This window comes from Chelmon rostratus, chromosome 24 (assembly GCF_017976325.1).
Source record: "Chelmon rostratus isolate fCheRos1 chromosome 24, fCheRos1.pri, whole genome shotgun sequence".
NCBI lineage: Eukaryota > Metazoa > Chordata > Actinopteri > Chaetodontiformes > Chaetodontidae > Chelmon > Chelmon rostratus.
In genome coordinates this window covers 14,558,317-14,571,821 of record NC_055681.1, presented here as the reverse complement: position 1 = coordinate 14,571,821, position 13,505 = coordinate 14,558,317, and the positions used below count along the sequence as shown (strand labels likewise).

At 41.9% G+C, this 13,505-nt stretch overlaps 2 protein-coding genes across 2 annotated transcripts; one reads left to right on the top strand and one right to left on the bottom strand.

Moving 5' to 3' along the window:
* Positions 1–2,108: 2,108 nt before the first annotated feature.
* On the top strand, positions 2,109–7,924 carry LOC121627442 (DDRGK domain-containing protein 1-like). The gene is made up of 8 exons (XM_041966354.1): positions 2,109–2,289; positions 3,033–3,182; positions 3,592–3,710; positions 4,292–4,393; positions 4,479–4,601; positions 4,704–4,742; positions 4,826–4,931; positions 6,630–7,924. Exons 1-8 carry the CDS (start codon positions 2,202–2,204, stop codon positions 6,788–6,790), a joined length of 888 nt encoding a protein of 295 aa, XP_041822288.1. The 5' UTR covers positions 2,109–2,201; the 3' UTR covers positions 6,791–7,924.
* On the bottom strand, positions 7,194–13,467 carry cars2 (cysteinyl-tRNA synthetase 2, mitochondrial). Its single transcript, XM_041966353.1, has 15 exons — positions 13,071–13,467; positions 12,933–12,983; positions 12,721–12,838; positions 12,565–12,636; positions 12,356–12,461; positions 12,185–12,265; positions 11,628–11,757; positions 10,495–10,628; positions 10,173–10,240; positions 10,012–10,078; positions 9,400–9,538; positions 8,945–9,068; positions 8,504–8,602; positions 8,047–8,262; positions 7,194–7,916 (listed from the first exon to the last, which is right to left on the bottom strand). The coding sequence occupies exons 1-15, from the start codon at positions 13,301–13,303 to the stop codon at positions 7,821–7,823; spliced, it is 1,734 nt and encodes a 577-aa protein (XP_041822287.1). The 5' UTR covers positions 13,304–13,467; the 3' UTR covers positions 7,194–7,820.
* Positions 13,468–13,505: the final 38 nt, after the last annotated feature.

Sequence of the window (13,505 nt, the reverse complement as noted above, 5' to 3'; positions counted from 1 at the left end):
AAATATTGCACTTTTTAATGTGTAGCCAATTGTAGCATCATTTTTTGGTCACTACTGAAAGCTTGTGACCATAGGCAAGGGTTAGAACATCGGTTGATTGGTAAATCGAAAGCTTTGCCTTCCGGCCCAACCCCTCCACAGTCCAGTACAATTCCTGCATTACTGATGATGCCACAGCACTCTGCCTGTTAACCTCATGCTCCACTTTACCATCATCTGTGAACAAGACCCTGCAATACTTGAGCTCATCTGTCCACTGTTTTCTGGAAGGGAACCATAGTCACAGACTTGGAGGTACCAGCTCTTATCTTGACCACTTGACACTTGACTGCAAACTCCCCCATTGCATGCCGAAGGTCAAAATCAATAGCAGTTGGTGTCACTTGTGTGTCCTGGCTCCTGCCTGTCTCTTTCTTTCTCTTCCTCTGTCTGTGCGTATGTGTGATGGTCTGAATGGAGACAGCTGTGCTGAAGCGAGGGCAGAGCACCACCAGCTGCATCTCATTCTGTAATCGAGCCTCCTACAAATACTCATTTCTGCCATATCCACCTTGCAAGACTGTAGCCTTCGTGTGTTATCGAGTTAACCTGTTATATTTAGCCCAGTTTTTGCTAAAGCAATCCACAGTTTCTGCTGCAGCAGTCACCAGCTCCTGAATTGCAGCAGCCTTCTGTCTGGACTGCAGCATTCCACTGAGCTGGAGCTGCAGCAGTCACCAGGTCTGGTGCTACAGCAGGAGAGGCTTGGAGAGCTCCTACCTTCACTGGCAGGCTTCTGGACAATCCTCCAGAGCAACCCCCACCATCTGGTTGTCCTCCTGCTGGTTCCACCCATCTGTCCTCTGCCCCTGGTCATCCATCTATTCTTTGTATACTATGCCTCTGGGGCTTGTTATCTCCAAATGTCTTTAAGTCATTAGCAGTTCCAACAGAGTGTAAAAATGCAATATTTCACTTAAAGGAAAAAATGGAAAATCCAAAAATTAAATATAAATTTGCATAGCGGAACCCTTCTTTTTTTCTTCCCCATAAATCATCCCATGACCCCCCAAGATGTATGTTATGACCCCTTGGAATGCCCCAAATCCTGGCTTGGAAGCACTGGACTAAACCAGTGAACTGTAGTTAAAACTAGCCCCACTTCAAGCAGCTACAACAGACAGTAAATGTTGATATAGAAGTATTACACACAATCTAAAAATGTCAGACTAGTAAATCAGAGTTACATGCTTGCTTTCAACAGGACCACCAGATCTTCATGGTTGCTGTTTTGTTGTATCTGCATTAACGCATTATCACAGTATTTTTAGTTTTTAGATTCAGTATTATCGTTATGGAGTAGTGGGTGATGCTTTCGGGTTGTGATGTATTATGGAGAGTGCAGAGCCTTGAATGTTACCTTCAGACTTGATGGATGAGGGCTGTGTGTGTGTGGAGGTGGTGACAGAGGGGGTGAGGATGTTTTTAACAGGCTGTGCACACAGTCATAAGCATTAGTGTGTCAGCAGTTGAGGTGATTCCTGCAGAGGCAGCGTGTCTGCCACCTAGTGAGTGTCAAACTGCACTGCATGTTACCTGGAAGTGGGACAAACTGCTGTGCTTGCTGAGTTAGATTCTAGATCTGCAAGGATGGCATTATTTTTGGTCATTTAAACACATTTGATTGAAAAAACAAAATCTAAAATGCTGCTTGATGATGTATTTCTTCAAAGTACTGTATATTTTACATCATACTTGGATTGAAAACACTTTTTTTAGATGGCTGAAGTATTAAACGATTTTTGCAGCAGGAAAATATTTCTTCAGAAAAAATAGAAAGTCTGCTAGCGAAGGCATCATAGAAAATATAAGAAAACACTTAGGAGAACTTTATTTTCATCTTTTCCTCCCAGTCTGGCAAGTGGCAGTAATGCGCCAATAAACTGACTGCTGGTTGAGGTAGGAAGATTTTCGACTGAGGAAAATGACCCGGAATTCAATTATTTGAAACTTTCATATATGTGTGTATTTCTAACAATAACCCTTTCATTCTACATACTCCGAAACAGCAGGGGGCACTATGCATTCTCTAGGACAGTTTGCGATCCGCAAATAATCACAACGAAGAAGAACACGGCCCTTCACAGTCCATAGCTGGGCATTGACACACTTCGATGTGGACAGTATTTTAGATTTAGCCAAAGTGTATTTTCAGAACAGCTATGGACGTAGCACTTTATCTAGTAGCTGCTGCTATCCTCGTTGTTCTGATTTTTTTTGCGTTGAAGGTGCGGAGGAAAACGCAAGAAGGTAAGAAGCCTAAGAGCTAACATCAGAAACTGGTGAGCTAATGTTAACAACTAGCATAACGTTGATATTTATCACGCAGTTTCTTTTAAATAAGATTTGCACATTAACATTTTCGATACGGTGTCATGTTTTTGACGTTATAGTAAGTATATAAATTAAGGTTTGAGAGAACAGCGCCGAGTCAAGGTGACAGCTTTTCAGCTGTCGTTACTTTTGTTATGACGACGTCAGTCTTATGTGTCTCAGTGGGCCACATGAACTTCTATTATTTCCTCATGTGCCAGTGAAGCTGTAACTTAATAACCACACTAAAAACAAACTTACTGCACAATACATTCAGAAGGAAAACACGTGGTCTGGACTCAGGATGAGCAAATGCTATTACATTGACAAATGACATTAGTTATAATGAGGATTGTGGCGCTGTAACATCTTTAGAGTTGATGAGGACATCCTTAGCTGAAACCTATTTCATGTCAGGAACACGAAATTACTCCGTTTTAATTATCTGAACGTTTTAACTGCTTCTAATTCTGTGACTGAACAGAGGAAAAACTTAGTGCCTTAACACTGATGCACCAGTTTCAAGGCCCTAATTTCATGCGTTTTGACTAATGCCATGTGCTGATCTGATATCATTGCTCTGTTCCTTTATTTAGTTTGAAGTCTTTGCAGTTCCTACACATTTAACGTGTATTGCATAGACAATAGCATGATATGCTATGTATCCTTTCCATTCTTAGCTGATGAGGTGCAGCGGAGGGATGTTGTCCGGGCAGCGGGCCCCCCTCAGCGGGCAGCAGAGGAGCGAGGAGCTGGTATGCCTCGCAGGAGGAGGAACCTGGCAGCGGTGATGGCTAATCGACGACCACAGAGAGAAGCTGTGGAAGATGGTCAGTTACCTCTAATAAGCTGTTAATATTTAGGATTGAGATAATGCCATCTTGTGCTGAACATTTAGACACAAACTCTAGTATTTAATGTTTTGTAATAAGCTTCGTCTCAGCTTGTCTTTGAGCTGCTCACACTAAATTGTTGTTAAGGATTATTCTTCATTCAAAAATACATGAAATAATTAAATTACTATTCAAGTAAATTGAATTAGCGCTCATATCTCAGCATTCTATTCAGTGCATTAGGCAGACTTATGAGGCCAGCCTGCCACTGGCTGACCGGCAGTCTCGGAATGGGGCCAAACCAAGAGTAAAACATTTAGTTTAATGCTCCCATCTTAACAGAAGCAGGACTTGTGATACATGTATGATGTAAATGAACATGCAACAAGTGTGTCATTGCTTTCAGAGGGGGAGCCTCGGGAAGAAGAAGAGGTGGAGCAGCAGAGCTTCCAGCCAACAGCAAAAGTTGGAGCCAAGAAGCAGAAGAAGCTGGAGGAGAAACAGGCTAAGAAAGCCCAGAGAGAGGTGAGAGGTCCATACTGCACACCAGTTCTAAGCTGGCTTTAAGTATGTAGTCACACTGGAAAAGTGACAATGAAGTAGACTTAAAGCAGTTTGCAGAATAAATACGGTTGATTTTGTTGATGGACGCTATTGTCCCACAATGCAGTCTACAAAAAAATCTTTTAATTTTGCTGGCTTTGAGACTGCTCTAGAAAGATCTTGGAAACAACATTAATGAAATCTTTAGTTTAGCAGTGACGTTGTAAAGTTGCAGTTTGTATGACATTGAAAGCCGCATATATTGTACTATTCCTGATCGTAAAAAACAGCATACTGTAGCAATTGGTGTACTATGTAGTGTATACTGTATAGAATATTATGTAGCCTGGATAGAGCCACTGTGCCTTTAAAGGACATGATCCCAAAGCTTTTACGTTCAGATTAGCATGTTAAATGAGATATGTCAGTGTTCATTATTTTTCGAACTTTATGTCATATGGATTTGGTGTCAAACTAGTTTAAAGATATTCTGTCAAAGTGTTTAATGGCAACCTTCAGATGTCTTAAAGCTCACTGTTGAGGTTTTAAAACTCCCAAAACAGGTGGAGCTAGAGGAGAGGGAGGAGAGGAAGAGGATGCAGGAGCTCAGAGAGCAAGAGAGACGTCAGGAGGACGAGAGAGAACGACTACTGGAACAGAAACAGGTCACACACACACCTCTCACCAGCTGTTTCCCCCCTGTGTGTTCATACAAGGAGATGTTGAGACCCTTTGCTGGTGTTTATTCAGGAGGAGGACGAGCGGCGGGCTAAAGAGGAGCAGGAGAGACGGGAGGAGGAGGAGTACTTAAGACTCAAAGCATCCTTCATCATAGAGGACCAGGGAGAGGAGGAGCAACTCACTGAGGACCAGGTCACACAGCAGCTGAGCTCATATAATTTTATTGTTCAATTTTCTGTCTTTTGGCGATAGTATATTTGAAATATAACAAGTCTTTGTGTTCTTTACTCTTAGTCACGCAATCTGCTGCAAGAATTCATCCAGTACATCGAGGTGAGACCTGACACTCTCTGCATGCTCCAACCTGTACTCAACTATCTGAATGCAGTGTATTAAACAGTGTCCCCTCTGTCCAGAGCTCTAAGGTGGTTCTCCTGGAGGACTTGGCCTCTCATTTTGGGATGAGGACACAGGATGCAATCTGCAGACTGCAGGACCTGTTAGCTGAAGGCTCCCTCACAGGTTAGTGTGAACAGGGCTGGAATGGATGAGGCTCTTCAGAGTAAATATTGACACATGAGCAGAAGTCTTACTGTGTCCATGCTCATAAGTGATGATCCTAAACCAGTCAGAAATCACTAACTAGATGTCTGTGTTCCATGTCCAGAGGCAGGGACCATGTACTTTCCAAACAGTGAGAGGAAGGAAATGTGTGAAGATGTGGAGTTAATAAAAAGTTACAAGTCACAAAGTTGGTTTCTGTCCAGTTTCCAGTGGACATGGCTGCTACATCCAGATTTCCTTCCGGAGATAAATAAAGTATCTATCCAGTGATTGCTGCAGGAGATAATCCACTCCTATTCAAGTTCAAACATCCAGATAATTTACTGATCAACTGGGAAAATAAAAATCGACAGATTAATTGATACTGAATATGGTTTCCGATCCAGTTTACAAGCTTAAACCAGTTTGATTTTATGCAAACTGACCAGCATTTGTAATAAACCACTAACAAATTAAGTAGCCTACATGAGCTTCTCTGCCAACGGCATTAAATCCAACTTGTATTGCATGAATATGACAACATGATTAACATAATATTATGTTTGTTATTTACCTGATTTCTGTGTGCTTGTTCTATTTCAGTTCAGTTTGAGAGACTTTACTGGGTTTTGCTCACATTTACATTCACACTAGTTTCTCTCCTCTTCTGTAGCAGAGGGTGCTTCCTATTACCGGTCTGGTCCAGTATTTGACTTCATATCAAAATGGCTTTTATTGGCCCAACTGTAATAGTCGCATGCCACACAGACATGATGGAGTGTGACACAGCTGCATTCAGGGAACATCAGCAGTAACAGAAGCAAATAAATGAGGCTCTGCAGCACTGATGAACTGAGGAGGGTTCATTCATCTGTGGATGGAATTACAGGCTACATCAAACCGTAGCTGTCCTCTGTAGACTCCATATCATCCCACACTTCAATTCCTTGAAATATTTTAAATAGATAAAGCTGGCCTCATGGTCCTCACTTGACTACCTGGTTCTGTCAGTGTTAGTGTCAGTAACTAACAGGCAGTGGCGTGCAGGGGGGGCGACTGCCCCCCCTCGTGGCCCAGTTTTTGAAAAAGCGCGCTAAAGTGCCCTCTTGGACTCTAAAACGCGCTCTAAAGTGTCCCCTGGGAGCCAAAACACGCTCTAAAGTGCCCTCTTGGACGCCAAAACGCGCTCTAAAGTGCCCTCTTGGACGGCAAAACGTGCTCTAAAGTGCCCTCTTGGACGGCAAAACGTGCTCCAAAGTGCCCCCTGGGAGCCAAAACGCGTGTTAAAGTGCCCTCTTGGATGCCAAAAGACGTGCTAAAATGACCCCTGGGAGCCAAAACATGTGCTAAAGTGCCCTCTTCAGTGGCGAGGACACACTATATGTGCCCTTTTTTTCCTTTCAGCCCCTGCCCTTTAAAAAGTCTGTGCACGCCACTGCTAACAGGTACAAATGTGTAGATTAATCATAATAAATCACTGTGCCAGTAGTGTGTGGTTGATTTTACAGTATGTTTGATGTTGACCTTTTTATTTTTCGAATAAAATGATTGAGTAGTATCCATCATCCTAAAGTAGGGATCCATAACATATTACTTATTATAATAATTATTAATAGTAATTCTATATTCATTATTATTGTACCCTTTATGATATGTTATGTTGCATGTTTCCTGCAGGAGTGATTGATGACAGAGGCAAGTTCATATCCATCACTCCAGAAGAGCTGGACTCAGTGGCTCAGTTCATCAGACAGAGAGGCAGAGTGTCCATCACAGAACTGGCTCAGGCCAGTAACCGTCTGATTAATCTGATGCCCGAGAGTCGCAGCGCTGCCTGATGGACACCTGAATGACACTTTTCATGAGACTGCAGAAGAAGAATAACAACTCAAATCTGTGTGAAATTTTCAGTCAACTGCTGGTGAAAAGCACATACTGGCTGTTGATCTGTTGACTATTGTTTGGTGCCAGCTGATGCTGTTATCTGTTGGACAGTGACATCACTGCTCAGTAGCCTGTATTCACCAGTGTCATGCTACTACAGTAATGGTAGTACAGTAACTACTGTGTATAACAAGACCATCAATATGACAAACAGTAACTTGGCATTGTGAAAAAAGTAAACATTTGGAAAAAAGTACTATTTTGAGATTCATTTTTTTGCCATCTTTTCTGAATTTGGTCTTGTTTACTGTGACATGACTTTTTATTGTGATTATTTCATACAGGGACTGAAAACTTAACACCTGACATGCCATGTCACTGTACATCTTGACCCTTAAATTCATCTGAGTTGTATACAAGTTAGAAAAGATGCAGTGCAGGCAGGGTAAGCTAGATGCTGCCTCTCACATTTTCCTTTTAACAAGATGCTGTTTTTAAACAGAGTAGCCTGCCCAGCCTGATGAACAGCCAAGTGTTAGCACAGTTTAAGTAAAAAATATGTAAACTAATTTGTGTGTACCACAACTTATTCCTGTACTGTGTGCAAAATACCTTCTTCTGATCTTTGTTTTCTAATCTGACTCTAGGTGATAGTTCCCAAAATGTCATGTTCTGTTAATATTTATTCTATTAGACACTAATCTTAATCCTGTGGGATCAGCACAGGGCCTAGGATTAATACTGGGTGGAGGAAAACATTGCACCATAAAATTACAACTAACAACATAAAATTTATTACAATGCTTACACAGGCAGATTGTGTCAAGGAATAGAAGAATCCATGTACTGATGACTGAGACATCAAACCTGTAGTCAGTTTCTGTTATGAAATCAGGATGTTTGGTCTCTTGTTTTCATAAAGTTTTTCAGTTGATAAAGAGTCCACAAGCCTGAAAAGGGCAGTCTCAGAGGCTGAGGTGGATTTCAGCTGGATGTCTCCTGGTCTTTATCCTGGACTCTCTGTCCTTTCTGACTCTGTTTTCCCTGAGTTATCTCCCATGTTGAGGTGGCTCCTCTATCCTAAAAACATGAAAAATAAATCAGTCCAATCTCCCTGTAAACTGTAATATTTGACAGAGTAACCAATTTATCTGTATTCAAACTGTGTAAAACACCAGTTTTCATTTCGATGTGAACCGACCAGGCATACCTTTATCAGCACACCCAAGGGTGCCAGGTCATTTCTGAGGGTGTCACAGGCTTTGAGGAGAGGGATTCTGTCTGGGTGAAGTCCAGGTTTGTTGGGTGATCCAGTGGTTGGGCCATCGCGACTGGTAAGCGCAAATGCTCTTACTTCACTTCTGAACCGAGCCAGCTGCTCCACAATGCCCTCTAGATGTCCACAGTGACTCGCCGCATCGGCCTCCTGCACATGACGACATTGTTTGAGAAACAGTGGTTTCTGATCTGAAACCCCTTTATAATCCCCAGCATATACTGTGTGTGTATGAAAGCCTGATATATCTTACTCCTCTGTGCCATAGAGCTGGATGACATGTTCCTTCATCACATGAACAGACTGTATTTTTTTTTTTTATCCTACGCACACTGTCCTGCTGTCAGTTGAGAATCTAGAAAAAAATGCCAAAAATCTCCTGAGTTCAGACCTTACTGTGTAGTAGATCAATCCCAAACACATCCAAGACGTCTCTGATGTAGCTGATCATCGCTGCAAACACTGCGGGACTCCGAGCCGCTCCGTCAGACTGAACAGAGATAGATCACACAGGCACAGGTCAGTTATTCACTGACAGTGCTTCAAACTGATTCCTCCTCACTGGATAGTGCAAGACTCTTTGCATCTCACCGATATCTGAATCTCTATATATTTTAAATTGGCACTTACCCTCCACACAGATATTATTTCCTTACTAGTGGTGGCTCTAAGATACTAATTAGTTAGTCATACAGCCCATAATCTTTCTTCTAGCAGCTCCATTCAACACAGGGATTACATGTTAACCTACTGATAAATCTCATTTGTAAACCAGGAAGAAATAGGAAGAATTTAGTCTGTTTATGCAATCACAGGAGAGTCAGATGTGCACCTTAGAAACAGGATGAAGCTGGCAATTTCCATGATAAACCAGATTCATTATAGCAAAGATTGCTTGTGGGGTATCAAAGTCTTCTGCAAGTGCTTTCATCACGCTGGATTTAGTCTCCGCCAACCTAAAGAAACACAAGACAACAACTCTTTCCAATCAGCTGAAACAAATAGAATAAGTGGTGTGTATGTGTGTGTGTGTGGTGGGGGGTGGGGGTATGCTATGGAGCTTGTATACTCCACCTCCATAAAAACATAAATACACCTCAAAGACACTTAAAACAACAGTGTGTTTCAAAGATCAAAATGAAACTAATTCACTTAACAATGCCGAGACTATGAGCTGAGTACTGAACTGAACAGAAACTCTCAGTGCACAGTAAGACAGAAACTGAAGCACATCTAATGAAGACAGTTCATCAAAACATGAATGAATCCATCAAACTGGGATACTACCTCTCCCAGAGAAAAGCTTCCTGTATGGGTGAGGACTGCAGGTGACCCTTCATGTAGGCCTGAGCATCATAGATGAAGTTGGAGATGGTTCTCAGAGAGCTCCGAGCCTCTGACATGCTGTTCTCGCTGTAGTTAATGGCTGTGGAGACACCGCCGTAAACCGTGAATGTTGTTCTGTTTACTACTGAAAACTAACCATTTTACTGCAATGAATGATACAGGCTACATCCTGGTCATCAATGTTTGGTGTATGGAGGCTGGAGTGAGCCACTGGGATAATTAGCTACTTGTGTCCACAGGTTCGTTCCATTCAGTTCCATCCATTGCTCATACATTCAGAACAACAATAAATTAATTTGTTTTTTCTTGATTTCAAAAATATTGGTTAAAACCAATATAGTTATAGTTAAATGTATGAAATATTTTTTCAGTCTTGTGAATTGTGAATACATTTACTCAGAATGTCTTTTTCAATGATTTGATTTCCTGATATGCTTTCATATCACACTGCACTGGGCAAAAGAGCAGAGTGAACAGACGGCATATAGTCTGATCTCGTCAAGACATCCATTAAAACATTGTCATCATTAACAACATCATTATTTTTCCCACCTGATCTGTAATTGCTCCAAAGACAAAACATCCGGAATTCATTGGCAGAGTAAGACTGCAGGAAGTCCTGTAAGACAAAAAAGGCCTGAATATACAAATTTCAATATAGACATGGAACATTTAGGTAACAGTAAGTGATGAAAGATTGACGATGACTTTACCTTGATTGTGACATAGTTCTTTAAAGATTTAGACATTTTCTCTGCACTGCCTTTTAGGTGTAAATGCCCTAAAAACAATAATAACCAATCAGGTGCACATATTAAAAAAACAGAAACACTAAGTTTGGCAACACTTCCTTACACCTGTTGATAATGAACCTTATTTTGCTTTCAGGATATTTTGGTTACTTTTCATGCTCATATGACAGGAACCGGACCCTATGACCTGGGTGGTACACATATTTAGATGTTGATCATATTTTAAAGCCATTTGCAAATGAGTCTTTTTGATGAACACGCGTTAGGGAGATTTAGGATTTACCTGAGTGGAGGAAGTAGTTTGCCCACTGTCCACACTGGTGATAGGCTTCACTCTGAGCGACCTCATTCTCATGGTGAGGAAAGGCCAGGTCAATACCTCCAGAGTGGATATCCAGCTGACTCCCAAACACTAAGCTGAAACCACCACAGAGACAACAACGCTGTAGACTGACGAGCACACAATATCATTATTAAATCTGTTGATTATTTCCATGAATTGACATCTCTGTAAAATTCCAATCAGGGCTGTCAACGGACTTGCTGGGGCCCGGGGACAAGAGACCATCATAGGGCCCCCCCCAGCACCCCCCTCCCCACCCCACCACCGGCCTGTCACGACAACATACTCAGTGCTTTTAACACTTTGCAAGCAATGATATTACAACATCAACAACAACAACAACAGCATTCATGATGAATGCAGACTCTGACTGACACACGCTCCCTACCGATCTGCGGCTGCTAAGCTGGGTGGGACCCGGGACACGCCCCCTCCTCAGCTCTGACTGTGGGCTGCCTGACAGCTCCCTGTCTCTCCCTGACAGGCTCCTCTGCTGTTCCACTGCTGCTCGATGGTGCTGTTTCGGTGATGGATTCGTATTAGCGTTTGCTTTAATAAACAGTGGGTTGTAAACCCAAGATAAATCCAGCCGCCGGACCCGAGTCTGTTCACCCTCGCGCACCTGCTCCCCACAGGGTTAGGGTTAGGTTAAACCTAACCCAATCATAAGACCAGAGTGATCTTTTACACTTCACATCTGTTCTTCACATCCCGACACAAACACTTTCCTTTCCCTGACAAGTTAGTACATTGCAAATAGGCTGGTAAACACTCAGCTGCCAGTTTATTATGTAAACTTATCTTAACCTAATGCAACTCAAACCAGCGAGGGTTGAATAAATATTACAAACACCTCTCAGCATAATGCAGAACATAACACAATCCAAAAGGAATACAAACTGCAGCCTCCAAAACGATCATACATGCCTCGCTAAAACAGCTCTACCAAAAACTGAACATTAGAATCTTAATAAACCTGGCTATGTTGACCACGTATCCTCAGGAAGGCCCAAGGACACTCTAACGTATAGTGTAAGACAAACTAAAGCAGGCATGTTGTTGTAAATCCAAACCTAGCGATGGTAGAGCATTCAATATGCCAGCCGGGTCTTCCTCTGCCCCATGGAGATTCCCAGTATGGTTCCTTAGGTTTGGACTGCTTCCAAAGAGCAAAATCCCTTGAGTCTCGTTTATTTGCACTGCCTGGAGAACCACGCAGTCGGTCAGTTAGTAGAGGTAACATATAGTCTGTCGCATACAGAACAAGCAGTGCCAGGAATCACAGTGTGTATGGGTCTCAAAAAGCCACACAATTTCAGATATTAAAACAGAAAGAACAAATGCAGAGGAAACATTTTGCTGGTGAGGTGATGCTAAAAACATGAAAACAAGTAGTCGTAAAGAGAGTTTTCAAATTAAGAGAGAGAGTAGACACACTTGTCATTGTTCTCCTTTACAGTTTGCCTCTTGAGACTGAACATATTCCATAAATCTTTAAAAGGGAAAAATGACACCATAAAATCTCCCAAAAAGGCCTCTCAAATCTAGAAAAGATAACAGTCTGCTCAATCTGACACATCCAAATGATACAGACCCATCCTCTAATATAACAAAATACAGAAACACTTACCAGGTTCTCCTTGAGAACCCACAGCTCCCACAAACTTGCCATAACGATCACCAATGGACTGGATGTCAAAATATACATCACCTGCAACAAAAGCATTTGACAAACGTTGGCTCTGGCACTGTGGGAATGGGGATACAGAGAAATAACAATCATGATTTCCTAAATATTCACCTTCTTTTGTCGCATAAGCGTGTCCATTTTCAATGATCCTCTCAATAAATGCAACAATATGATGCACATTCTCAGTGACTCTTAAATACACTGCAGGAGGAATCACCTCAAAAATAATGACAGAATACAAAGCATGTTATAGATAAACAACTCACCATTAATCTCACACTTCAATTAGAAAAGGTATTAACTACGACCTAATCACACACCTTTAATGACAACATATCCCTCTTGAATTCATCCTCATACATTGTGGCAATGATGGTTGGGGAAACATTTTCCTGTAAAACAACCCAAACAAATGAGCATGTTTTCAATGAAGCGATCAAAAACAGCAGATATAAGAATCACTCGTGTGATCTCACCTCCCAACTTCTTTTGATGATTTTGTCATCGATGTCAGTGATAACCATAGCGTGGATGACAGTGATTCCAAACAACCTGGACAAAATCCTCTGAATGATATCAAACCTGACATAAGAGCTGTGACGAGACATAAGTAAGCAATTTAGCTCGGACACACTTTACAGTCTTTAGCTTGTACAAAAAGTATAAATGTTTAACTCTCTATCAATACCATGCGTGACCCAGGTGAGCATGGTCGTACACGGTTGGCCCGCAGCTGTACCTGAGACACAACACATGCACAACACTGTGTTACTATCCGATTATGAATAATAATAATAATAATTAGTAATTTAACGACCCTCCATACCAGGTAGCTACTCCCTCTCTTGCCAGAACGAGAGGCTCCTTCTGCTTGGTCAGGCTGTTGAAAGTCTTCAAACCCGAGTCAAAACCACTGGGTCTAATCCATTTTTTTCCTGAAACACTGCCACAGGATCCAGCTGATCTGGACTTCATGGTGTTGACCGTATGAGTTGTATTGAAAATACCGCGGAAGACCTTTGCTTTCCATAACACCGACCTCACTGGGTACCTCCACATACTGAGACCTCACTATGAATGAAGCAGCATACGCACTGGTAACTTAGCCTAGCTACTCAACACGCACATTAGATATATATATATATAAATGTTTATATATATATGCTCACACATTAACACAGCTAAGAGAACATTAGCAACTGCAGCAACGACTACTGTCAAACGACACGTGATTTCTCCCAGTTTCATGCGCGTTCACGCC